Genomic DNA, 26,823 nt, shown 5'->3' on the forward strand with positions numbered 1-26,823 from the left:
TCCTCCACATGCCTCCCGTGAACGGTGAGGGTGGTGCCGTGTCCTCTCCTTTGGGCTCATGGGCCACCGGCCACCGGCTGGAGAGAGTCCGGCTCCGGCCCTCGCACCTGTGTGAGGAGCACAGCCAGTGCTGTCTTCTCCCTTCCCTCAGGCAAGTCTCTTTCCTCTCTGCCCTTCCTTTTCTTTCTGCTGAAAGCTGAAGTGGGTGAGGGGAGACGAGCTCTGAAGTCACCCCCTCAGCACTTGCTCTGTCATAACATTTGGTTAACATCTCCAAGTTTTCCCTGCGGCTGTTCGGTCCCAGGAACCTGAGGTGGGTGGGGCAAGCAGGGGACTGTGTGATTTGTGGACCCTATTGGCTCCTTCTGAATCCAGCCTGGCTGGCTCCCTGTGGACTGGGAAGGTGGAAATGCTGGGGTGCCCCATGGGCCTTGTGCAACGTTTGTTGAATACATAATTCTTGGATCTGTATCTGTGAACAGCTGGGATGGGATGTGTCCTCCACCCACCTGAGGTCCCTCCAAAGTGGCTGGGCCCATCTGGGGGGGCTCTGCTATGAGACACAGGGTCTCAGGCAATGGGCAAAGCCCCTGATTCTCTCCAGCGCTCAGAGAGTGTGCTGTGGGCCAGCAGGTGGGACTGCAGCAGGCCTGGGCACTCTCTCCGTGACCCATTGCCCAATGCTCCCTCCCTCAACACCTGCACAGCCTGGGCCCTGGGGCCTTGTCTTACAACAGGGGCCTGGGACAAACACACAGAACAGAGCCCCATTGACAGAGGTCACCAGGGCTGGGTGGGAGGAGACCAAACCAGCCACTAAGTGGTGGAGGTGGCTGTGGGAGCCCGTATTATCCTGTTCCAGGTCAGGAGAGCCTAAGGGGGGAGAGGGCGGCGTCCTGCCCCAAACAGTCTCCACTGAGCACCAACTCTGGAGCACGGGTGATGCCGGGAGCAGCCCCTCCCTCCCGCTGGGGGAGAAGGGACTCTCCACACCCCCAGCCCACAGGGCCCCTCCCACTCCTCCTTGGGCAACGGGGCAGGAGTGTCTGTGGCGGTGAAGAGCCAGCCCAGTTGGGAAAAGATAAAAAGCCCATCTGTGGCCCAGAAGCTCCCTGTGCTCCCTCCCAGCTCTCTCAACCCGTGCTCTTGCCCCTCTGACAGCCATGAGATCCTCTGTGTCGCGACGGACATACTCCACCAAAGGGGGCTTCAGCTCCAACTCTGCCCTTGGAGGGGGTGGGCCTAGGGCCCACACCAGCTTCAACTCTGTGACGGTGTCCCGGAGCAGTGGCAGTGGTGGAGGGGCCCGCTGTGGCCCTAGCATGGGGGGCTTCGGCAGCCGGAGCCTCTATAACTTGGGGGGCAGCAAGAGCATCTCCGTCAGTGTGGCTGGTGGGGCCTCCGCGGGGCGGGTTGTAGGAGGCTTTGGCCATGTCAGTGGGGCCTACATGGGCCTGGGGGCTGGAAGGCAGACATTCGGGCCTGTCTGTCCTCCTGGGGGCATCCAGGAGGTCACTGTCAACCAGAGCTTACTGACTCCCCTCCATGTGGAGATCGACCCTGAGATCCAGCGAGTGCGCACCCAGGAGCGGGAGCAGATCAAGACCCTCAACAACAAGTTTGCCTCCTTCATCGACAAGGTGGGCCGAGGTGAAAGGAGGCAGGGAGGCGTGGAGAAGAAGCAAGGCCTCTCAGAGGTGGTGGGCTGGGTGGAGGCTGTTGTAGCACGTGTGCACTGGTGGAGGTCAGTGAGGTGACTTTTGAAGCTCTTCTGGCCTGAACCTGGGATGTTTAGATGTGGGTGGCTGGACACAATCTTCAGGTTATTACTGTAATTGCTGGGGTATATCTCAGGTCTACTCAGGAGACCTGTTGGTCAAGCCCACATGACCATGCTGCATCCTTTCCTGTGGTCATCATTAATATCACCACACAGCAGCCTCAGCTCATCATTAGGTAATGGATTGTCCTCATTGCTCATCTTATCAGAGTGGCCCTTATTGCCTTTTGTCATTTGACAGCTGGTAAAGTACCCACCGAGTCCCATCTGTTCTCGATTCTTTCAGTCTTGGTTGGAGGCCTAAGGACAAAGAGATGATCAGATACAATGGTTGGGGGGGTGTCCTAGGGAAAGTCTCTTTTTTGCTTCTCTCATTCCTCCTTGCTGTTCTAGCCGAGAAGCTCAGTTTGGGGTGGAGAATGAGGAGGGTGGTCATCAGTCACCATGAGCTTGGGTATGGAGTTTGATCTGCCTCAGGTTGGGAGTGTCCTGATTCCTTCCCTGGCATCTCGGCAGACTGGGAAGCTCTTGAACTTTTCTCTGACATTTCTAGGTCTGTTTTGCTGGCTTGTCTATTTCTACCCTGAGCCTCCAGGACTGTGATAGGGGAAAAATCCTGGTGGATGACTCTGCCTTGGTTCAGTGATTTGTGGGTTTCTAAAGAACATTTATGTTCCCTTCCTCATGTGATACCCACAGTGTCCCATGAGGAGTCACAATAGGTAACATTGAGTCCATTGTTAAGAAAAGAAAACAGAAGTTTAGAAAGGTTGTGCGACTTTCCCAGAATCATATAGGTACTTGGAGGCAGAGGTGTGCCCAGATCCAAGGTCATGGACCTCATGGTCATTGGTGCTACAAGGGTTCATTGCTGCTCACAACAGGTGCATCTGCTGCGTGGTGCTGCTGGACCACGTGACTGTGGGCCTGGGGTGTTGTGGGGGTGGGACCTGGAAAGACCAGATGGCAAAGGTTGAAGCAAGCCATTCCGCCCACCCTCCTCACCTTCTCCCCTAGTGACTTCTGGTTCTTCTGTAGGACTGTCCCAGAGGTTAAACAAGCAGAAACCTCTCTCAGGCTCTCAGAATCCTGGCCTGGGGCTGGGCCTGAAAAGTTGTCGTGTCTGGGAAACCGAGCTAGACAGAGAACCTCAAGGGGACTGTTCAACCTTTGCCGTGAGCCTTCCCATGAGTCTTTTTTAAAAAGGTTTTGAAAAATTTATTATTATTATTATTATTATTATTATTATTATTATTAGAGAGGGGAGAAAGAGAGAGATTGAGAGAGAGAGGAAGCAGGGAGGGAGGAGCAGGTAGCTCTCATGAGTCTTAAAAACTCAGATTTACTGATCTAGTTCAGTTTACCCAGGACAAATGAGAAAGAGAAATCCAGAAAGAAATGACTTGACTGTCACTAACTAGTAAATGACTAATCTGAACTGAAGCTTTTTTTTTAAATTTTAATTTTTATTTATTTATTCATTATAGAGAGGGGAGAGAGTGAGAATGAGAGAGAGAGAGAGAGAGAGAGAGAGAGAGAGAGAAGGGGGGAGGAGCAGGAAGCATCAACTCCCATATGTGCCTTGACCAGGCAAGCCCAGGGTTTTGAACCAGCGACCTCAGCATTCCAGGTTGACACTTTATCCACTGTGCCACCACAGGTCAGGCCCGAGCTGAAGCTTTTATGTTTATTAATTCTTTAGAGCCCTTGTCATCAGATTGGACTCTCTCTTCTAGCAAAGATTGTTCCCTCCGGAACTCTTCCCTTCATCAAGGCATAGGCCTGTAATACCTTGTGACGTCCTGGTCATGTACAGATGGTGGCGATGAGCCCTGTTCTCAGGCCTCCTGTGAGGGCGGATGGTGCCAGCCCACCACCCTTCTTGCTCTGGCTCAGGTGCGCTTCCTGGAGCAGCAGAATAAGGTGCTGGAGACCAAGTGGATGCTGCTGCAGGAGCAAGGTCAGAGCTCGGGCGTCACCAGGAACAATGTGGAGCCCCTGTTCGAGACCTACACAAGCAGCCTGCGCAGGCAGCTGGACAACCTTCAGGGTGAGCAGGGGAGGCTGGACTCCGAGCTGAGGAATGTACAGGATCTTGTCGAGGACTTCAAGAACAAGTGAGGACCTCTGAGCAGGCTGGGGCTGTGTGGGGACAGGGAGGGGGCATTGTGGAAATCTGCCCAGAGAGGGCCATCTCCTTTGCAGGGTCCTAGAACCCAAAGGGGGCTGCATCCCTCAGGTGCTCAGGCACTGGACCTATAGCCTCTGGAGAATTGTCACACTTGTCAATCATTTTGAAAATTCTTGATTATAAGGTGGGGAGAATAGTGTAAGGAACTTATATGTTCTATTACCCAGCTGTAATAATTTTCAACGTAGCCAATCTTGTTTCATTTGTATCCCTACTCACTTTCCTTCCTCCCTTATTGTCTTGAAACAAATCCCAGCCATTATATAATTTAATTCACAAAAATTTTACTGTCTATGTTCATATAGTTCACTACATAACTTGACTTAGTCAACATAAACATAATGCCATAGTCACGCCTAAACTTTTTAAAACAGTAATTCCTCAATATTATCAAATAGCCAGTCAATTTTGAGTGTCCAATTGTCCCATTAATATAATAAATTTTAAAAATACAGTGTGTTTGAATCAAGATCCAAATAAGGTTAACATATTATGATTGGTTGATATGTATATTTATAATTTTAAGGCACAAGTTTTTCATAACTTTTCCAACAACTTGACATGAGCAATTTCTAAACCTTAAAGTCTCAACAAAAGTACTTAAGAGAAATTAATTGTTTGAAATGCCATCTTGTTGCCAGTGAAGGCAAAGGTCAACCACTATCGACGCATCTCCACCTTTTCCTATAAAGCCTCCTAAGAGCCATCCAAAGAGATGGCTACTTCGACTCCCATAATATTGTACAAATTCTGTGCCCATTTCTTCAAAAGAGGCAGGAATATAAAATAAATATATATTTATGAAGTGAGAGATGGGGAGGCAGAGACAGACTCCCGCTACTGTCCGACTGAGGTCCACCCTGTGAAGCCCCATACAGGGCAATGTTGTCCAACTGGAGCGTCGCTTCATTGCTCAACAACCGAGCTTTTCTTTAGCACCTGAGATGGAAGCCACAGAACCATCCTCAGTGCCTGGGGAAAGGGAGGGATATTTAAAGACTGCACCTCAAGATTTCACTGCTTGGCTGCATTACAGAACTGTTTCCCAAAGGTGTTCTCAGCCAAGATAGAACCCATCAGGGCTTCCTTAAAGCCCAGAAGGCTGAATGCCTTAAAAAGCAGAACTTGGCTAAGCCTGACCTGAATTTTTTCTGTATCACAGGTATGAGGATGAAATCAACAAGCGTACAGCTGCTGAGAATGAGTTTGTGGTTCTCAAGAAGGTGAGCAGGGTGACAGGGAGCGGGGGCAAGTGGTCCTTTGGCTGCCGAAGTCCTGGGCAGACTCAGAGAGGCAAGAGCCTTGGGGGCTGAGCCAGCTGTTTCCCTCACCCCCAGGATGTGGATGCTGCGTACATGGGCCGAATGGATCTGCATGGCAGAGTGAGCACCTTGACGGAGGAGCTCGACTTCCTGAATCATCTCTATGAAATGGTGAGACAGCTAATGGATAGGGATCATTACATACAACATTGGGATTTCCACAGAGGTCTGATCTGAATTCACCAGTGAAATTTAGTTAATAAAAGGTAAACCTGGACCTTTAAGTAATACTAGCTTCCATTTATTAAGTGTTTAAATGGGCCAGATACTGTGCTAAACTCTCAACAACTCCATAATATAGAGTCAGGAACACTGAGACTCAGAGCAACTTGCTCATGGTTACATAGCTAGTTAGAGACAGTGCTGGAGTTAAAATCTAGTTCTTGAACTTGAAACTCTGACTCTTGCTACTGTGTTACACTATGTTCCCCTCCTTGCTTAGTTTGTAATGGAGAAAGGGATGGAGGAGCAGAGCTGAGCAAAGCTGAGATGGGGACTGAGATTCCAGGTTGGAGCAGGAAGTGAGATGTGGGTAGTGAACAGATCAAAGAATCCAGGAGGGGTCCTGGGAAAAAGGGGGGCTTTGAAGACTTGGGTGAGAAGTTTGAACTTAACAGGAGTTAATCTTAGAATCATAGATTCTATGAGTAGGTATGGACATTAGGGTAAGCCTTCCACTCAGTTTAAAAACCTTTCACTAATCTCCCGATGGGAATCATGTAGACTCTTCTTGAATACTTCTATTGGGGGGGGGGGGGGCAAAAATTTCCATTGTTGAACACTTTTATTAGAAAGCTGACTTGAATCTTTTTCCCACGACTTCTGCTTTTGATTGACCCTGATTCTGCTCTCTGGGCTGTACCTATTATCCAGTTATCTTCCATGTGACATGTCTTTCGTAGAACAGCCCTTTAGAGCAGTGGTCCCCAACCCCTGGGCCGCGGACTGGTACTGATCTGTGGGCCATTTGGTACCGGTCCGCAGAGAAAGAATAAATAACTTACATCATTTCCGTTTTATTTATATTTAAGTCTGAACGATGTTTTATTTTTTAAAAATGACCAGATTCCCTCTGTTACATCCGTCTAAGACTCACTCTTGACATTTGTCATCGGTCACATGATACATTTATCCATCCCACCCTAAAGGCCGGTCCATGAAAATATTTTCTGACATTAAACTGGTCCGTGGCCCAAAAAAGGTTGGGGACCACTGCTTTAGAGGTCAGGATGATTAGGGGATTGAAATCTGTGGTATCTGAAGAGTTTAGGAAACAGAATTCTAAGTCCAGAATTCAGCAAACAGAGGGGCAGGGAGGGAAGTTACAGATACGGACTTTTATTTATGCAGCTTAATATTGTTCTACTTTATGTGTTATTTTTAGAAACCATTTCACCATGTTCCTTACAATCCCCCTGGAATTTTTTTAACATGAATGCTTTCAAGTGAGATAAGCATCAACAATCTTCCAACTTCCTGTGTTTGGGACATTGAATTTTTGAAATTGGATGCAATAACTAATGATTCCCCTTTTCCTTGTGAAATGTTTTTGAGGTTCCATCCCATCGTTGTAGGTCATGGTGCGCACTTTGAAACAGACTCTCTTCTCCATGTATTAGAGATGCCCGATTGGATAGTTGGATACATTAGTGATGAATTGGCTTTGGGTTATCTGCAGACTTGATAACTTTTCAGTTTGTTTATTTGATGTTATTTCAGTGTAAGTTATTGATAAACACATTAAAGCAGACAAAGAGAGGACAGGGTTGCCGTCCGAGGACTAGGTCTTCCCCAGTGCCTTCCCACCAGGCTGACCTCACAGCACTAATCGGTAATTTGTGGTTTAAATGACACAACTACTTGTAAATCCAGTTAACCATGTTATCATTTGGCCCACATTTTTCTGTCTTATTTTTTTAAAAAGCCAGGGGGAAATAAAGCATTTCCAAAGAGAGGAAAAAAAATTTGCCTTCTCAAAAAAACATTAAAAAAATAAAAAGCTTGGTCAAACAATGTCCATGGGAATCCTTCGGCAGCTCAGTAATACGACCGTGGAAACAAATCCACTTGCCTGAACTTTTCCTTAGGGAAGTATTGCTGGCTCCAAACCTCACACACAGTTTATAATCCATACCAGAGGTTCATAAGAGATGGACATCAAGTTTAACTTGAAGAAGTCAACATTTCTCCCCTTTGAAAATGAGGACCTGTGCTGAGTCTGGGGTTCTGGATGCTGGAGCCTCTCCTACTCTTTGTAGCTCTCAAGGATCACACAGTTCTTTATCTTCTTGGCAATCCTCATGGCCTCCTAGCATATGGTCCTCTGGCCTGGACCCCTGAGATCCCCAACAAGGCCAAGGTGTTTCATATTCTCTGTATCTGTCCTGGGTTTTCATTTCCTCTAAAGCATTCTGCCTCTTCCAGTTTTCCTTGATGGAAAAGAGCAAATGACATAGTTTTCGAGTTGTTGGCTTTGTCTGGGGCTTCTGCCTCCCGTGCTCTCACCTAGAGCTTATCTAGTAGCCCCTGTCCACAGGCTTTAGCATTCCCCTGGCTCCTCTTTGGCTGTGTTGTTCTTTGTTCAATATCTCTACATAACAAGTCTGGATGGAGCTTGTTGGTGAGTATCCTGTGCCCTCATGCTGATTTCTCAGGTGCCTTCCCAGTTTTTTCCTTCCTGGGATCATTGATGGTCATTCATTGTTCGGGGCTTTTTCATTTCCTTTCTTAGGTTCTTATCTCTTTCAGGTCAATGGTTCTTAGCCCTCTCTTCTCAAAATGAAAAAGCAATTGGCTTTCCTACTCTAAGGCACATGTCTGGCATACACAGAGTTCCCTCTTTTGCTATTCCTTGTCCATTTGACACATATTTACTGACTACTTTTCACAAGACAACAGAAGGACAAAGTCCCTACTTTTGAGGGGCCTGGGTTACCATGTGATGAGAGCCATGACAACAACAGGGACAAGGTGCATGGAATAAGCTGTGGCTGACCCTTCCTGGGGGCCAAGGAGAGCTTCAGAGGGTGGCATTTGAATTGGATTTTGAAGAAAGGGTGGGACTTCTAAAGGAGCAAGAAGAGCTGCCAACCACAGTGACACATGGGCATTGTTTGGGGAGCAGCAGGTGGGCCGGGCATTGAGTGTTTTGGAGAATAAAGTAAAAAAGTGGACAGGGAAGGTGAGCTAAGGACCAAGCCAGAGTCACTTCCTGTCAAAGTTCCTCCTTGCCTATCTGTACCTTCTTGGGAGCTAAGAATGAAGGCCAGAGCAGTCATTTCCTTTTTGCCTTGTGGGCGAATCAACTGTGATTTCCACTGTGGCATTTGATAATGGATTTCACAGTCCAGTTTCGGTTAAGCCATATATTAAGGAAATCTGGAGGTCCAACCACTAATTTCTGGCATGTCTTACAGGGAAAGAAAGGAGCCTTCTGGCCTCCCTCTGACGCGGGGGTCCCTGTGGGGTCCAGCCCTGCTCCAGTGCCATCGCTCCGGCCTCATCTTGCTCAGATGCTCTCTACCCGCTCTTCCCTTCAGGGTCCCTGCTGTCAAAGGAGGCACATACCTTTTAATCCACAAAGCTCTTCCACCTGCATTGGCTCTGTTTCTTTGGAAAAACTGACTTTTCTGTTCCCTGACTGTAACAAGACTACCCTTATCCAATCTTGGTGGTATCCAGTAGCTAGGTTTTGGCTGTTGTCTTAAGTGATTTTCCTCAGGACCACGCTCTGTCATGGGACTGAGATGGGGAGGCTGAGGGGGTGATCCTGAAAGTTGACACCAGCAGTGTTGTCATCATGGGGAGGAACTGATATCATCTCTAATAAGCATGCCTTGCAGGCATCTTGACTGACTTTCAAAGAAGTCTGGGTAAATAATGCATTTTCCTGAGCACCCACCATGAGCCATGAATGGGTCTGAATCTTCACAGCAACTGCACAAAAAAGATGTCATGTCATGCTCATTTTACAGAAGTAGGGACTGAGGCTACATGAGGCTCAGTGACGACTCTGGTCACATAGCTAGTGAATGTTAAGTTGGGGACTTGACTTGGCTTTGATATCTCCAGAACGTATGTCTTTTCACCAAACCATAAATATTTTAGTGATTGGATTTCTGTCCCCATCCCCTCAACCCATTCCACCTTCTAAAAGATAGTTTTAAAATCTAAATCTAAGTCAACATAGATATCAGTTTTAGCTTGGGTAGTTCTTTCTTTATTTCCATCTATCTCTATTTTAGCAGATGTCATCTCAAGTTCTGGTGACAGACTCCCTAGTTTTGAGACTGGCCCCTCGCTCATTAGTTTGTGATTTGGGGCAAGTTGCTTTTCGTGCTATTGGAAAGATGTGGGTAATGAGTGAGTGCCTGTCAAGTATCTAACAGAGGCCCAATGGCAGTTAATGCTTACTAAACAAGAGCTGTTGCTGTTATTCCATCTGTATCTACTATAACCTCATTGGCTGCAATGAAGCATCAATACATGAGAAAAGCTGGAGACAAGACTAGAATATTTTGGAAGGTGTTGACTTTTAGAGGGAAGATTCTCCCCCCTTTGGGAGCCACTCAAGAACACTGATTGGGTGAGTGATTTAATTGGAACTGGAGTTTAGGCAGGGAGGACTGCAGGAGAGATAGAGGCACAGCCCAACTGGGAGCCAGTGCAGTCATGACCTAAGTGATAGAGTTGGTCTCAAAGTCGGAACACAGAAACCCAACCTGCGCTTCATGTCATCTTTAAATGCCTGTTTATCTGTGAAAGCTGTTGGTCCTAAAAACACAGGGAGAGTCCAAGAACATCACTCTGGTTTATAAAACCACTTGGTCTTTGTCATTCAACTGACTGGCTTCCATCTGGACTTCAGTCAGACTGGACGCCCTTGGATATGGTGAACTTGGATGTGTCACTTCTTTTCTCCAGGTCTTTTCCTTACCTGCCCACCATGGACCCCTAGGAATGGTGGTTCAGATTATTAACTGGATGAGTGGATAGTGGGCTTTGAATCAGGCTTATGCTTGGCTTGCCAGGCCCTAGTCTGGGAGAAGCTGCCCAGAGAGGAACCTTCTCCCAACTTGCACAAATGCACCCTGTGGGCCAGTTGTGGCCCTGCTCACCTCACATGGTGTTCTGCCATTAAAGGGACCAGTGAATGTGTTGGCTTGAGGCCAGCACCAGTTTGAGTGCAGTAAGTACACATTCCCTTTCCTCTGCTTTAATCTCATGGGAGTCTGCAAGTTCACAGAAAGACATGCTGTTTATCAGAATGGGAGCCCCATTTCGCAGCTAGAGAGACTTAGGCCTTTTTTTGCAGTTGTAGCTCCTTCTAGGGTATAGTTTGGGGAAGAGCACAGGCTTCTTGATGCCACCTGGACCCCTGTCCTTCATCCTTTGGCTGCTTCCTGGGGATCTAGTGGCAGCTGTTTCTGTTTCTTTAGGAGCTGAGCCAAGTGCAGACCCATGTTTCTGACACCAATGTCATCCTGTCCATGGACAATAACCGCAACCTTGACCTGGACAGCATCATTGCCGAGGTCAAGGCCCAGTACGAACTGATTGCTCAGAGAAGCAGGGCTGAAGCTGAGTCCTGGTACCAGACCCAGGTGAGAAGGATGGTTGGCTTAGGTATGTGAGCTGGGACTGGACCGTCCACCACTGTGAGAGGTCTGGGCCACTGGGTTCCTTGTAGGCCCGGGCCCAGACACATCAGCCGTCTTACATGGAAACCTCTGACTGTGAGGGTGGGCGTGGGGATCAGTGGTTACCCATGTGGGCCAGGAACTATCTGACACCCCTTTGGCTTCTAGTATGAGGAGCTACAGGTGACAGCTGGGAAACATGGGGACAATCTTCGGGACACCAAGAATGAGATTGCTGAACTCACCCGCACTGTCCAGAGGCTGCAGAGTGAAGCAGATGCCGCCAAGAAGCAGGTGAGCCTCTGACTGGGGGCCTGAGGGACTGGCCCCCGTGTTGGTGCATTTGGAGGGTGCTATTTATTGTTATTCTGGGGTGAGATTGCTCTCTTCCTGGTGGACAGGGCACACTCAAGTGCTGGACCATCAACATCTACATACTCTTTTTACAAGAGAGGAAACTGAGGCCCAGAGAAAGGAAGGGATTGTCTAAGATCACATATTAGTGGTAGAGCAGGTGGCATGACCAAGACTGATCTCATCTTTAGGACATCAGAGCAGAGGCTAAGGGTTCAAGGGTCCAGGTCATAGCTGCTGACTACATCTAGGGTGTCACTGAAAAGTGTGAACTCATCCCCAGATCTGAATGAAGTATTTGGTCATTGGTGAGATTGTATGATTTATTTTATCTCTTTTGAGGCACTAGGCTGAGCTGCAGCAAGAGGGACTAATATTAGACTTCAATAAGGACTTCCCAATGATGGTACATGATCCTGTTTGTGTAATAGCCTCTCCTCTTTCAGATAAATATTTCTGATTTCCTTCTTTCCCAGTTCGTTGTGGTTGGGGCAGGTGGGGGATAGTGATGCCTGGCTTAATGGCAGAGAGATGGGTGCGATGACCTTAGAGGGTATTCTCCACACCTCTCATCCCCCTGGGTAGTGTCAGCAGCTACAGACTGCCATCGCAGACGCAGAGCAGCGTGGGAATTTGGCATTAAAGGATGCTCAGAAGAAGTTTGGGGACCTGGACATGGCTCTGCTCCAAGCCAAAGAGGAGCTGGCCCGTCTGCTGCGTGACTACCAGGCCCTCATGAATGTCAAGCTGGCCTTGGACATGGAGATCGCCACCTACCGCAAGCTGCTGGAAAGCGAGGAGAGCAGGTGGTTACCCTCCTGCTTGATTCCGAGGCCTTCCCAGCCCTGCCCTGTGGGAGACCCTGTAGTTGGCTCTGGTGTCTGGGGGTAGAGGGGTAAGGAAGGAACCATGGGACTGGGCTCCTAACTCATCACCTGAGGGAGACTCTCCACTTGTGTTTACTGCCCCTTATTGGTTGGCACAACCCTCAGTAATCCCTATGGTGGTTGGCAGGCCAAGAGGAGCGAGGCTTTTTCTTCTAGCACCAGATTCTACGACCAATGAAAACTTTGAAAAAGATTCATCATCTCTGTCCTTGGGGAAGTCATAAGACATAGAGAAAATCACCTTAGCCAGAAACTGGGCAGCTCTGTTTCGGCATGGGATTTGTTTCCCATCCCTCAGAGCAGTGGTGCTGTCCATGACCCACATGAGGAGGGAAGGGAGGGCAGGCTTGGCCTGCTGAGGCCCTGCTTCTCGGCTGCACTGGCTTTAGGACCGGCTGGAAGGGCCCGAGACGCAGCGTGATCACGTACTCATTCTTCTCATGTCTCCTGGTCTTGGTTCTCGAGAGCTGACTGACTGAACTGATTCACTGTAAAGGCAGAGAGAGGGAGGGAGAGGGCCTTTGCCCAGACTCCTGGAACCGCTGACCCTTCTCTTGGCCTTTCTCTTTTCCCCAGGATGTCTGGAGAGTGTCCCAGTGCTGTCAGCATTTGTGAGTATTTTGCTGCCCCACCCCGGGCCGGGCCCCTGTCTTCTGCCCAGTCCACTCAATCTGTCCTTGGCCCAATCTCCATTTGAGCCCCTGGAGATAGGTTCAGGGGGTCCCCAGAGAATGAGTTGCCTGCCCCGGCCTCTCCATCTGTTTCCCATGGCTCCACTGCCTGATTTTGCTCCTGCCTCTCCTTGGTTTCTGTAAGTGCCCAGCCCTCTCTCATCATGGCTTCCCTGCCACAACCAGACCCTTTGTTTTGCAGCGGTGACTGGAAACTCGACCACTGTGAGCGGAGGCAGTGCAGCTGGTTTTGGGGGTGGAATCTCCCTGGGCGGGAGTGGGGGTGCTGCCAAGGGGGGCTTCAGCACCAATGTGGGCTATAGCACTGTCAAAGGAGGACCTGCTTCTGGGGGAACCTCCATCCTACGGAAGACCACCACAGTCAAGACGTCCAGCCGGAGGTATTAGCTGCTGACCCTCGCCAACTGGGGCCCCTGTTGTCCTCTCTCCACCCACTCAGCCACCTCTGCTGCCCTCCCTACCAACCTCCTTAGGAGTAGGAACAGCCCCAGGACCACAGATCCAGTGTATTTTCATAGGATCTGTAGTTTGGGAAGGGCTCAAGTCTACCCAAGTTTCTCCTTGGTTCTGCAATGGGATGGGAGAAGAAGTAAGGCCCCCAGTTTGAGTGATGTGATTTGGGGTGATCATTTAACCACTGAGAGGAGAATGGATTTCTCAATTCATCTTGGCTTCTTACACCTCTGCTCATCTAGTCTGACCTCAGGGTAGGGGAGGGGAGAAGGAAGAGAAGCTACGAGTGGTCCACAGATGCCCTTCAACTTCCCCAGTCCCCACCACACCCACCCACTTCTTGAATCTACCCAGAGCCCCCTCTGCTGTCTGTACCTGTGATGTGTCTCAATAAATGGCAACTGCAGCTAGCTATCTGTCTGTGGCTCCAGTCTGTTGTGCCTAGGGAATGGAAATTGTCAACTGATTAACTCCCTGATGGTTAAGGCGGCAATAACCACAAGCTTGCTATGCCCCAGTCACCATGCTAAATGCACATTAGCTCAGTATTATCACTACTCTTGGCCTTGGCTCATACTCTCTCCCTTGCAGAGCTCATAGAAGGCTGGAGGGAATACGTAAGTTGCTCAAAGCAGGACCCAGGTACCGAGCAGTTGTCTATCACCCAGCCCATCCCTGCTGCTATTGAACCCTCTGCTAACTCTGTGGGGCAGGCACCATAATTGTTCAGTGGAGAAATCTTGGGCTTCAGAACTAAGCAGACTTGAGTTTAAATCTCAGCTCTGACGCTTGCAGTGTGACCTTGGGCAAGTTACTTAACCTCTTTGGATGCCATTTTTCTCCTTTGTAAAAACAGGATGTGATGAGAACATGTGTAAAGCATTTGGCTTATGATGACCTTAACAAGAATTGCTTCTCTTTGCTTTTATTCTCCCTGGGTTCTGGTTTTTCAGCTTGTTATCCTGGAGTAAGATGATTTCTCTCTCAACCTTCTCATCCAGTCATTCATAGAAATTCACATTTTCCCATCAACAGCAGAATACACATTCTTCTTAAGGGTATACAAAACATTTTCTAGGATAGATCATATGTTGAGCCACAAGACAAGCCTTAGTAAATTTAAGAAGATTGAAATCATACCATCTATCTTTGCTGACCACAATAGTACAAAATTAGAAATTAATACTAGAAAGAAAACTGAAAAATTTATGGACATATGGAAACTAATCAGCACTCTCTTGAACAACAAATGCATCAGAAAAAAAAATTAAAAGGAAAATAAATGAGTTTCTTGAGACAAACAAAAATAAACACACACACCAAAAATTATGAGGTACAGAAAAGGCAATTCTAAGAGGGAAGTTTATAGCTATAAATACATACATCAAGAAAATAGAAAGATCTCAAATAAACAACCTAACTTTATACCTCAGGGAACAATGAAAAGAAGAACAAACTAAGCCCAAATTTAGCAGAAGGAAAGAGATAATGAAGAGTAGAGCTGAAATGAATATAGAATAGAAAAACAATAGAAAAGCTTAACAAACTAAGAGTTGGTTCTTTGAAAAGATAAACAAAATTGACAATCTTTAGCTAGACTAACCAAGAAAAACAAAATAAAGAAGACTCAAATCAACAATATTATGAGGAAAAGAGAAGACCTTATCATTGATACCACAGAAATACAAAGGATCATAAGAGGCTACTCTGAACAATTACATGTATGTGCCAACAACTGGACACCTAAAATAATTGTATAAACACACAACCTACAATGACTGAATCAGGAATAACTTGAAAATCTGGACAGAACTATTACTAAGAAGGAGTTTGAATCAATAATCAAAACCTCCAACAAAGAAAAGCCCAGACCCAGATGGTTTCACTGGTAAATTTTACTGATCGTTCAAAGAAGAATTAACACTAAGTCTTCTGATAATCTTTCAGAAAAATCAGAGGGGGGGGTGGAACTCTCAAACTTATTTTATGAGGCTAGCATTACCCTGATATCAAATCCAGATAAGGACAATATAAGAAAAAATACACAAAACTATAGGCCAGAATTCCTGATGAATATAGATGTGAAAATTCTCAACCAAATACTAGCAAACCAAATACGGCAACACGCTAAACGGATCATACACCATGATCAAGTGAGACTTACCCCTGGGATGCACAGTTAATTTAACAAACATAAAACAATAAATGTGATACATCACATTAATAAAATGAAAGATAAAAGTCACATGATCATCTCAGTAGATGCAGAAAAGCATTTGATGAAATTCAACATCCAATTATGATAAAAGCTATCAACAAACTAGATATAGAAGGAACTATATCTCAACATAATAAAAAAAAACCCAGAAGGTGCTTTTAGGGGTTGTGGTGAGGCCCGCTGGTGAGAAGGCTCATGGATCCCTCCTGTGTACCAGTCAGAGTATCTGTCTACTAATCTGTTTTACAAATGGAGTTGGACATGTGTTTTTGAGGACAAGAATGGTTTTGCTGCAAAACCTGTCGGGTAACTCTTGCTTGCACATGCCCAGGGTGGATGACCAGGAGAGGCTGCTCTCTATTTCTGGGAAGTGGTAGGGGACCCTGCCCTGTGCACAGACCCCCATACTCCCATTCCCTGGTTCTGAGGAGTCCCTAACCTCTCATTGCCCTCACTGGTTCCTTCCCCAAATGCTGACTAGGTCTTCTCTGCAGCCTCTAATCCCTAAGTTGGCCCTGGCTCCCCACAGAGTGACTCAGGTACAGTGGGGCTGCCAAACCCAAATGACTGAGACAGAACCAGTGAGGTCCCAGGCCTGGCCAGGGAGGGCAGGGTGCTTTGCCACACCACACACCAAATTTGGGGCTGCGGGTGAAAGACAGAGGGATTCCAGTAATCCGAGGGCTGAATGCGAGGTTTGCCTCCTCACCCAGAAAGTCCTGAGCAAACATACCCACTTGGCCCTGCTCCACACCGTGTCAGCTGCTCATCCCCTTGACAAGGTGACAAGGTCTGGAGCAGTTGCCAGATGAGGAAGGGTCATGGAGAACAATAGAAGAAGCTGTGTGTGTGTGTGTGTGTGTGTGTGTGTGTGTGTGTGTGTGTGTGTGTGTGTGTGACAGGGGAGGGGAGACCAGCTTTTAGCTACTGTTTGCCCAATCCCTCACCTTTGGCCCAGGGAGGCAGGAAGCATCTTTCCCCTTTTCAGAGAGAGAAGCTCTTTACCTCTTTCACCCTAGGGTAAAAGCTCTCTTGACTAAGAAGCTCTTCCTTATATCTGTCTTCAGTTTCTCACACTATAGTGTGAGGGTTTGAGGAACTTCTGGCAATTCTGACTTAATAAGGCCACAGAACATGGCTCTAGACTAGAACTTCCTTCTTATTTTGGTTTTGGTTAATTATAGGATTTGTAATTAAGTTAATTTGGATTTAGTTAATTGGAGGACACAAAACTGGCCCTTTGAGACAGTGTCATACTTTACTGGGTACTTGTGAGGTCAAGGCCACATAAACCAAACAAGCAATCATGTGACGAGAGCAAGGACAGAAGGAACAGAGACACCTGTGCAGAAGACTCAGTGTGCTGCCCAAGACACTGCTGCTGTTCTGCTGAACCATAAACCACAGTCTGTATTAATTGCCATATACATTTTTTTCTGCAGGTTCTGTGTGAGACAGAATCACCGATATGGAGCACTGTGGTGTAGAGGTTAAGGTCACAAGCTTAAAGTCAGACAGGACTGGCCTCCCACCTCCACCACTTCCTAGCTGTGTGATCTCAGACAGGTTATATAACCTCTCTGAGCCTCCATACCTGCAGCTCTAAACTGAGCATAATGACATCTCTTTAGCAGGGTTGTGAGGAATGGACATGTTATAAGAAAAGCACCCAGTGTCCAGCACATAATGGTAGTTCTAAATCAGAATCCCTTTTACCTGAAAACCATGGTGGCTTTTCCCTCATCTCACTTTTTGTCTCAGGGATGGTGTATACCTCAATTTAGAGTTACCTTCATGGGAAGTACCTCAATTTTTGCTCCATGGTTTGGGTGCACCACATGCACAAAATAAGATTGATTGTATATTGTGTATTATTTCCCCCAAAACTCCTTCCAGACTGCTTTTCGTTTTGGGCACAACTCTAGGTACAACATATCACATCATTTTCTTCTAGTAGTGGAGTGTCAAAGCCACAGACTACAAGACACAAGGACATGTCTTGGGGTTTTACCTCTGCAGATGCAGTCTCTCCTCCTAGCCTGTGAATGTCCTCATCAATCCCCCAAGGCCAGCCAGGAGAATGGGGCCATGAGTGGGAGGGGCAGAGGTCCAGGTAAGGTAGCCAGGGGTCTGAGCTCCTGGGCGCTCACCCAAGCTATGATCCTGGCAGACTTCCTACCTCCTTTTGGGGCAGGAAACTAGACAATCAGTCCTCAGTTCCTCAAGGGGAAGCTCCTGGTCTCCTCTGTTCATGCTGCAGCAGCCCCCAAGACTTGAAGTAGCTCCACCCTCCTTACCAGCAGGCCCACCCTTGGAGTCAGGGTGGAAATTGGTAGACCCTTTGATGCTGAGGCCCCCAGTGGGTCCTTGCCCTGATCCATAGGTGCAATCAGGTTTGTTCAGGTTCCTAATTCTGGATTAGCCACTGCACAAACTAGAAAAATTGACTTCATACTAGACAGGATGTTATGGGTAGAAGGCCAGGGAATGTAGAGCCTTTGGAATCAGAATAATGTGGGTCCAAGTTCTGGCTCAACCACCTGCTCTTGTGTGACCCTGGGCTCCTTTAATACCTCTGGCTTGCAGGTCATCATTTGAAGATAGGGCTGACCATATCGATTACATAGAGCTTGAGGAAGATGAAATAATCACATGTATATAAAGCATCCCACACAGTACCTGACACAAAGTTGATACTCTCTAAATACTCATTGAAAGGATAAGTAAATGTTTAACCTCATCCCCTTTTTTAAAAAGATTTTATTTGTTTATTTTAGAGAGAAGAGAGAGAGGGAGAGAGAAAGACAGAGAGAAGGAGGGAGGAGCAAGAAGCATCAACTCCCATATGTGCCTTGACCAGGGAAGCCCAGGGTTTCGAACTGGTGACCTCAGCATTCCAGTCGATGCTTTACCCACTGCGCCACCACAGGCCAGGCTCTGTCTAACCTCATCCCTTAAAGGAAATGGTCCTGGCTCTCGAATGCTCCCTTACTACAGGTGGACAGTTCATACTTTGGGCTTTCTCCCATAGACCTCAGATGGAGCCCAGTGCCTCCTGTCCTTACTGCCACAGCTCTTCCACGCACTATCTATTTACTTGGAGGCCACCTGGGCAAGGCAGGGGGAGCTCAGCAAAAGCCAAGGTAGATGGGACAGAGAGGGTTCAGGTCAGAGGTTGAGGCAAGTGGAGGGCAGGGAGAGAGGATGAGAGTAGAGGCAGGGAGAAGAGGAGCTGACAGAGGAGATAGACCTCCCAGCCTTCCTTGCAGCCATGTCCTCAAGGCCCAGATCCACTGACCACCCTCTTCTCTCCCCTCGGGCCTTGCCTTCTCTTTTTGCATGGTGGAAGCTATTCATTTTTGCTGTGGCCACCTTTCATTCAGTCGGGGTCAGCTCAAGCCTGTGGGGATTATCCAGGCTCTGGTCAATGCTGTTCTCCAGGTTTGGACGAGCAGTCCCATGAGGAATGGGGAAGAGGGGTACCGAGTTATCTAATGTCTCCTCCTGAGTGGCAATGACAAAGCCTGGGCTGGGAAAAATGAACGCTTACTGATCTACTAAGTGCCAGGCACTGGAGGTCCACTGTCTCGTTATGAGGCAGGCATCCCATTTTATGGATGAGAGGACAGGTTGATTGAGTTCAGAAGGCTTAGTTGATCCACTTAAGACTGCACAACTAGTTAGTGACAACAGGTGGGACATGAACACAGATCTGTTTTTACTTAGTGGAGAAAAATTTAAGTTAGGAACTTAAAACTAGGGTTTTGTATTTGCAAACATTGCTCTGAGAAGAGCCTCATAGATTTTACCATTCTGTCAAAGGGGTCCCCAGCACCCAAAAAGTACAAACTTTGTTGAATGCTAGGACCAATTATAAGAAAACAGGAAAGCTATGTCCTGGTGGAGTCAAGCACATAACTGGGCAGCAAATGGAGCAGAGGTGAGTCCTGATCCAGGGGTGGAAGGCTGTGGGCCGCAATGTGGATTTCCCCTTTGGTATATGTACATAGGGCCAAGTGCACATGGAGGAATAATAATGACAAAAACGAACACATGTGCAGCTTCTGACAACTTACAAAGCAATGTTTCCAAGTTATGGGTGAAGCAACTGAGCTTCAGAGCGTGACTTGCTCCAGGTTTGCCAAGCTGGTAAGGACAGGTTGTGCACTTGAACGCAGGCCCTCAGGTTCGAAATTCTGTGGAGTGAGGAACAGGTGATGGGCTGTCTTGTCTGGAGCATGGAGGCTACTAGCAGGCTGGTGAGATGGAAGGATGGTGGGTGCGGGCCGGGAGGTGGGGCCAGGTGGGGCCTCTGAGGTAGGAAGCCCTGGGCACCAGTTCAGGTTCTCCCAGAGGGGAGTGTGTTGGGATCCAGTTACCTGTGCCCTCCAAATGACTTCTGTAGGTGTGTTTAGTGACATGCTCAGCAAGTGTGAGAAGGATGGGCTGGTGCCAAAGGCCAAGCCCACAGATGTTTCAGATTTTTCTCTTTATACCCCTGCAACCAAGCCCTGCTGCTCCAGTACATATAAGAGACCCAGACTAGGGCTGTGGCATTCACTGGCCTGTCCCCTCTTGCTTCTCTCTGACAGCTTTGAGCTCACTCTCCTCTCTCCAGCCATGATTGCCAGACAGCAGAGTGTCCGGGGCAAGTCCCAAGGCTTTAGCGGTAGCTCGGCTGTTGTAGGTGGGGGCAAGAAGGTTGCTTTCAGCTCGGTCTCTGTGTCTGGGGGTGCAGGCCGCAGCTCCTCTGGGGGCTTTGGAAGTAGGAGCCTCTACAACCTTGGAGGGAACAAGAGCATCTCCATCAGCATGGCCGGATGCCGGCAAGGTGCCGGCTTTGGGGCTGCTGGAGGTTTTGGGGTTGGAGGCTTTGGTGGTGGATTTGGTGCTGGAAGCTTTGGTGGTGGATTTGGAGGCTCCTTCGGTGGACAGGGTGGTTTCCCTGTCTGCCCTGCTGGGGGGATTCAGGAGGTCACCATCAACCAGAGCCTGCTGACCCCACTCCATGTGGAGATCGACCCTGAAATCCAGAAGGTCAGGACTGAGGAGCGTGAGCAGATCAAGACCCTCAACAACAAGTTCGCCTCCTTCATCGACAAGGTGAGCCATCTCCTTGGCCAGGCAAGGTGGCAGAAGCCAGGGCTCCTGAGTCCCGGCGTCTCAGACCTGAGCCTGCCATGGGAAAGCCACTTAACTGCTCTGGCCTCCGGTTTGCAACTATTCCGGGGGAGTCAGTGTTCTGAGTCTCTTTTGTCCATCAATGGTAGGCTGTCAAAGTAGTTCGATATTTGGAGTTTTCTAGATGTGCTGTGTGATACTCAGCACATCACTCAACTTTTCAATCACCTTAGCTAGAAAGCAAGTTCATTGTTTCCCTGCTTTTTCTCAGATTTTTATTTTAAAATAATACAGTTAATAACTTAATAATTAACTATAATTAATTGTAGTTAATATAATAATTTAACTATTCACACTTCTGTTGTTGGAACAGAAGAAAACCAGGCTGGTTTCTCCAGTGAGAATGGGACTGACTCCAGTGGCAGAATCTCGGTCTCAACAGCACTAGGAAAGTCATTGCTTTCATCCTCCCGACTCTGGGAAAAATTGTTTATCTGGGTCTATTTGAAGAGATAAGAGCATGGGTCCTTCCCTTTATTTTTGTAATCCAACTTCCTTTTCCATGAAAAGTTAGAGATTCAAGTCCTCAAGCTCAATTATAGCCTTGTATGATGGATAGTAGCAAGCAGAGAGCTGTGGCACTCCATGCTTAATGACTGAATGGATAAGTGTAGCACACTTGGTCAAGGCTCAAGACTTTGTGGGTATTGAAGTCTTAGTCCACTTACATGTATGAAGCAAGAATGAATAATGTTGGAGTAGACTGAGTGGGATTGTTTGCTCTTCTTGCTAGTTTGAATAGACTGACTGACTGTAGCTTGCAGAGGCTCTATTGTGACTCTAGGGGACACACACACACACACACACACACACACACACACACACATAAAAACTAGACCAGAAGTTTGGTGCTTTCTTGTTTCATTTCACCTTTTGTGTTCAATTGTGATCAGTTGCTTTTAACTGCTTTTGTTTCAATTCTAAGTCACTGAAATGGAAATGTTATGCTAAACTGCTACCTTGACTTATCTGGCTAGATCTTTTCAAAGAAAAAGGGAAAGTTCTTGGAAGTCCTCTTGCAGAACTGAGTCTAGCTGAGACGCAGAATATGTCTAGGGCCTTGATCTTAATTAATTATACTCAGTTGTGAACAGGTTTAAAGGAACATACCACGTCCATTTATGAGTAAATGTGATTTAAAAACTCTGCAAACTCTGCAGTGAACTTATTCCTTTGCCATGGGTCTAAATCACTCCAAATGCAAGCACTCAGACTATGGTTATATCCTTTAATCTTGTTCTATTTATTATTTCACAGAAGTTCAGTGTTTTAGTAACCCCTCCCAGGGCCTTTGAACCCTGTAGGGGAAGTTGACCCCGCTGCATGGTCAGGACCTGCTGCTATGACTGTGCTCTGTCCTTGACAACCTACATTGCCCATTTGCTGCGACGAGCTCAAAAGTGGGGCCACCATGTTGACTTTGGTGGATGGTTCTTGGGGTTGCAACATTATGTTCCTACTTGGATGGCTCTTGGCCCCTGTTTGACTTGCATTGATGGGGTTGGTGTTGGCCAACTCTCCTCTTAAAGCTTCAGTTCTCAAGCTCAATTATAGCCTAGTATGATGAATGATAGCAAGCAGATTAGCCTCAGAGAGCTGTGGCACTCCATGCTTAATGACTGAACGGATAAGTATAGCACGCTTGGTCAAGGCTCAAGACTTTATGGGTATTGAAGTCTTACTCCACTTACATGTATGAAGCAGTTCATCAGTTGGCCTGTATCTTTTAAAAACACAGGTGCGGTTCTTAGAGCAACAGAATAAGGTTCTGGAGACCAAGTGGAACCTCCTCCAGCAGCAGACAACCACCACATCTAGCAAAAACCTGGAGCCCTTCTTTGAGGCCTACCTCAGTGCCCTGAGGAAGCAGCTGGATACCTTGGGCAATGACAAGGGACGCCTGCAGTCTGAGCTGAAGGCCATGCAGGACAGTGTAGAAGACTTCAAGACCAAGTATGTGGGGAAGAAAGAGCGGATATCTTCTCATGGATCTGCCAGGCCATGCCCTGGGCTCCCTGGGCTCCTCTCCAGGCATTTAGAATCCCAGGCTCTGAAGATATCCCCAAGGGGTCAGGAAGGTCCTCTAGTCTGTTTTCCTGTATCGCCATGATTATGATTTAATGGGATGAGGTCTAGTAATCCTAAATTGCCCCAAACATAAAATGAATCAAACATTCAGGGAGCTGGGCTTACCATATGCAAACAAGGTTAAAAGTCAATCAGGTGAAAAGTACTAGACTATGGTCAGAAGAACACAGGTTGTAGAATGAACCCGGGTTGAATACTGATTCTTCCACTTACTTGCTGTCTGATCTTGGATAAGCTGCTCAACCTCTCTGAACCTCAGTTTTCCTCATATTTAAATGCTGGCCATATAATGAACAGTCAATCCATAGTAGTTCTTACTATTATGCTCACTCATTATGGAGTAGAGCTGAGAGGATACCTCTCTCTCAATTCACTCTCATGTGAAACAAAGAGAATTTAATCCATCAAAAGGAAAGAAGGAGAAACTTTCTATGGAAATGAAATCAACCAAATCAGTGCCGGTTTCTTTTCTCATATTTACTTCTTGAAAATTGTCTTTTTAAAGTTTGGTATTCATTTCTCTGAATAAACCAGGGTCTAGACTGGTGCCTCATACACAGTCATTACTCAAGAAATGTAGGTTGAACAAATATTTATGTGAACATGGGAAAATGTAGTCAATTAGATGGATACTTCCAAATAGATGTTTGAGAGACACTAGCTCACTGCGGGGCTTTTGTCTTTTCTGTCTCCACTCCCAGGTATGAAGATGAGATCAACAAACGCACAGCTGCTGAGAATGACTTTGTGGTGCTCAAGAAGGTAAAAGACACAGGAGGCTGAGGAAGTGCAGTCGGGACACCTTTCCCTTGGGAGTGGCCTTTGCCTGGAATCATGGGGTTGGTCCATCATCTCCATCCCATTTGATACTATCCAGATCTAACTGAACCAGATCTGAAGGAATTAAGACTGGGGAAAAAAAATTCTATTTGTATAACTAATGCCCCTGTCTGCAGATGGCTTTAGGAGCAGAATATATCAAATGATTAGTCCCTCATCACCTCCCCTGAGAAGCCTTTTCTAAATGCTGCTGAGAATACCTTTGTGTGTCACTTCACACAGCTTCCTCTTATTGTAATTACTGTAGCTTGTCTCTTGTACCCTCTCTTCCTCTGTAGGATGTGGACGCTGCCTACATGAGCAAGGTGGAGTTGGAGGCCAAGGTGGAAGCCCTTAATGACGAGATCAACTTCCTGAGAGTCCTCTATGCTGCGGTGAGGATTCCATTGTCCTCCCACACTACCATTCAGGGAAGGGAATCCTCCATCTATGGGGTTGCTGGTTGGAGTTCACAGTTCTTTGAAAGGTCTCCAACTCCTTTACTTCAGGGCAGTGGGCTCTCAGCAAGGTTATGGATAGAAAGGGTTGATGTGAGAGGTTCTGAAAACCAGATGGTGTCTTACAAGGGGTGATTTGGTCCAAAAGATTGCATGGGATAGAATTTATTGCCATTTAGCATTTCTCTAGTGAAATGGATTATTCCATTTCCTCTCATCCAATGAACTGGATGCCTACTGACATGGAATGGCTGACAATTCCCAGGGAGCAGTAAAGATGACAAACATTACTTTCCTGTCTTGAGATGTCACCAACTACTTGGTTTCTACATAGAAATTTTCCCCTTTCCCCCACTTTCCACAGAGTTGGGAATGCCAACTCTGCTTCTATCTGAGCCTGTGGCTTGGCAATTTTCACGATGATAGGAGATGTTTGGTGTCAGAGATTAGAGAAAACTCTCCAGGAGGCCTGATGTGAGACATTTTCCCATAGGAGCTGTCCCAGATGCAGAGCCACGTCAGTGACACATCTGTCATCCTGTCCATGGACAACAACCGCTGCCTGGACCTGGACAGCATCATTGCTGAGGTCCGAACCCAGTACGAGGAGATCGCCCTGAAGAGCAAGGCTGAGGCCGAGGCCCTGTACCAGATCAAGGTGGGTTCTGGAATTTTTCAGGAGTTGGGAGTGGCTTCTGCACCTCTGTTTTTGATGTCTGTGTGCAGGCAATTGTCAGCTCAAGCCCAAGAGAAGTTAGAGATGAACTGATTCTTTGAGGTCTGATTTGAGATTATATGACATTTTGCGTTATCACCTTTATTATTCTTGCTGATTTGTTTTGAGAATAGACCCTCTACCCATACACCCCTGACCCCTAGTTTCCTGTGTCTCTTGGGTCTCAGTTCCAGCAGCTCCAGACCTCAGCTGACCAATATGGTGACAACCTGAAGAACACCAAGAGTGAGATTGCAGAGCTCAACAGGATGATCCAGAGGCTGCGGGCTGAGATCGAGAACGTCAAGAAGCAGGTAAATGTCACCTCCTTCCAGCCTCAGTGGCTAGGGGCTTAAGGCAGACATCTCCTCAGTAGATGAACAGAAAAGGCATCAGGCTGGCAGATCTGGAGCCGTCTGTGGAGGATTTGTAGCTCTTTACATAAGCCACACCCAGATCTTTTCAGCAATACCCTAGTTAACATGACATGCCACCTCAGTAAATAAAATTTCTTGGCTCTTTTTCATTGGTGTTTGCTCTTCTTCTAATCATTCTGGTGGGGGCATTGGTGAGCCCTCCCTGGCTGGAATGGGTGAAATGCGGAAGAAACAGGGAAGGTGGGGAGAAGGACAGACAGAACCTTTACATCTCAGCCCAAGCAAACAGGCTAAGGGACAGCTGTAGAGTTGTTGACAGCAGCATACTAAAGACTGTCTGTCTCCTGCCTTTGTCTACAGTGCCAGACTCTAGAGGCCTCCGTGACTGATGCTGAGCAGCGTGGGGAGGTGGCCCTGAAAGATGCCTATAGCAAGCGCACAGAAATGGAGGCTGCTCTGAAGAAGGCCAAAGAGGAGCTCACCCGGATGCTGAAGGACTACCAGGAGCTCATGAGCGTGAAGCTGGCCCTGGACATCGAGATCGCCACCTACCGCAAGCTGCTGGAGGGCGAGGAGTGCCGGTGAGGAGGGGGAAGCAAGGAGGGAACATGAGGAATGTAGAGGTCCGGGGCCAAGCCAGTCCAGGGCACTGCTGCGGGCCCACTTGCTTCAATGCTGCTCTGGTGCATTACAGACAGGCACAGTGTTAGATCACAGGTTCATACTGAGGCCTTAAATTTGTCTGCTTAAAGATGGGAAAGGTGCTTGACATCTGCTTGTTGAGCGAACAACGCTGGGCTCTGCTGTGGCTCACTGCTCTTTCTCTCCCCCACAGGATGTCTGGAGAATGCCAGAATACTGTGAGCATCTGTAAGTACCTTCTGTCTCTCCTGTGGCCATTTGTCCACCTGGTTTGAGCTGCAACTCCTGACTGCCGACACTGTTGGAATAACCAAGCCATTTGTCTCTCTCCCTCCCGCAGCCGTGGTTGGTGGTGCTGCCGGCGCAGGAGGCATCGGCGGAGGATTTGGAAGCTGCTCTGGGTTTGGCCTGGGCACTGGCTTTGGCTCTGGCTCTGGAAGTGGCTATGGGTTTGGTGGCGGTGTCTCTGGCAGTTCCAGCAGCAAGATCGTTTCTACCGCCACCCTGACCAAGAGATCCCACCGATAGAGGAGATGAGGTCCCTGCAGCCCCCTGAACCCGGCTGGGCCCAGTCTTGGTGTTTCTGTGCTTTCTTCACTTCTGCCTCCACCCTACCCTTCTGGGATCATCTTACCAGTGCCACCTCAGCGCTGGGCTGTGGATTCTTCCCTTTTGGAGTTTGGTAGCTTCTTCTCAGTTTGGGCTTGTTGACTGACCTGGAATGGGAGGGTTGTCAGCTGACTTTTCAACCCTAATGGACGAAGGAAAACACAACCAGGATCTTCATCTCCAGAACCATCAAGGTCACATATGTCCCCTCCCGGCCCAATGCCATCTCCTACTGGATTCCGGATATCCCTCTACATCAGGACCAACTCCTTCTCCATCACTTGGCAGCAACTGGCCCCGCAGGGTCAGGACAAGAACCACTCAGTGTTCCATCCAACTCTTCTCCTTCCTTCTCTCCATCTTTGGGTAAATTTTCAATAAAACGCTTTTGTCATTCA

General features: G+C 47.6%; 2 protein-coding genes across 2 annotated transcripts; both read left to right on the plus strand.

The window, feature by feature from the left end:
- Positions 1-1,163: 1,163 nt before the first annotated feature.
- On the plus strand, positions 1,164-13,634 carry KRT79 (keratin 79). Its single transcript, XM_066361118.1, has 9 exons — positions 1,164-1,640; positions 3,677-3,897; positions 5,134-5,194; positions 5,309-5,404; positions 10,732-10,896; positions 11,101-11,226; positions 11,872-12,092; positions 12,750-12,784; positions 13,047-13,634. The coding sequence occupies exons 1-9, from the start codon at positions 1,164-1,166 to the stop codon at positions 13,250-13,252; spliced, it is 1,608 nt and encodes a 535-aa protein (XP_066217215.1). The 3' UTR covers positions 13,253-13,634.
- Positions 13,635-20,084: 6,450 nt separating this feature from the next.
- Positions 20,085-26,823, plus strand: KRT4 (keratin 4). Its single transcript, XM_066353556.1, has 9 exons — positions 20,085-20,639; positions 22,456-22,670; positions 23,507-23,567; positions 23,924-24,019; positions 24,576-24,740; positions 24,986-25,111; positions 25,535-25,755; positions 26,010-26,044; positions 26,157-26,823. The coding sequence occupies exons 1-9, from the start codon at positions 20,157-20,159 to the stop codon at positions 26,342-26,344; spliced, it is 1,590 nt and encodes a 529-aa protein (XP_066209653.1). The 5' UTR covers positions 20,085-20,156; the 3' UTR covers positions 26,345-26,823.

This window comes from Saccopteryx leptura, chromosome 1 (genome assembly GCF_036850995.1).
Source record: "Saccopteryx leptura isolate mSacLep1 chromosome 1, mSacLep1_pri_phased_curated, whole genome shotgun sequence".
In the NCBI taxonomy this organism is placed as follows: domain Eukaryota; kingdom Metazoa; phylum Chordata; class Mammalia; order Chiroptera; family Emballonuridae; genus Saccopteryx; species Saccopteryx leptura.

Coding starts and splice junctions, on each gene's coding strand:
- KRT79 (XM_066361118.1), top strand. CDS start 1,164: ATGAGATCCTCTGTGTCGCGACGGACATACTCCACCAAAGGGGGCTTC. Junction 5,195..5,308: donor AGTTTGTGGTTCTCAAGAAG/GTGAGCAGGGTG, acceptor CCTCACCCCCAG/GATGTGGATGCTGCGTACAT. Junction 5,405..10,731: donor TGAATCATCTCTATGAAATG/GTGAGACAGCTA, acceptor CTGTTTCTTTAG/GAGCTGAGCCAAGTGCAGAC.
- KRT4 (XM_066353556.1), top strand. CDS start 20,157: ATGATTGCCAGACAGCAGAGTGTCCGGGGCAAGTCCCAAGGCTTTAGC. Junction 20,640..22,455: donor TCGCCTCCTTCATCGACAAG/GTGAGCCATCTC, acceptor TTAAAAACACAG/GTGCGGTTCTTAGAGCAACA. Junction 26,045..26,156: donor CCAGAATACTGTGAGCATCT/GTAAGTACCTTC, acceptor TCCCTCCCGCAG/CCGTGGTTGGTGGTGCTGCC.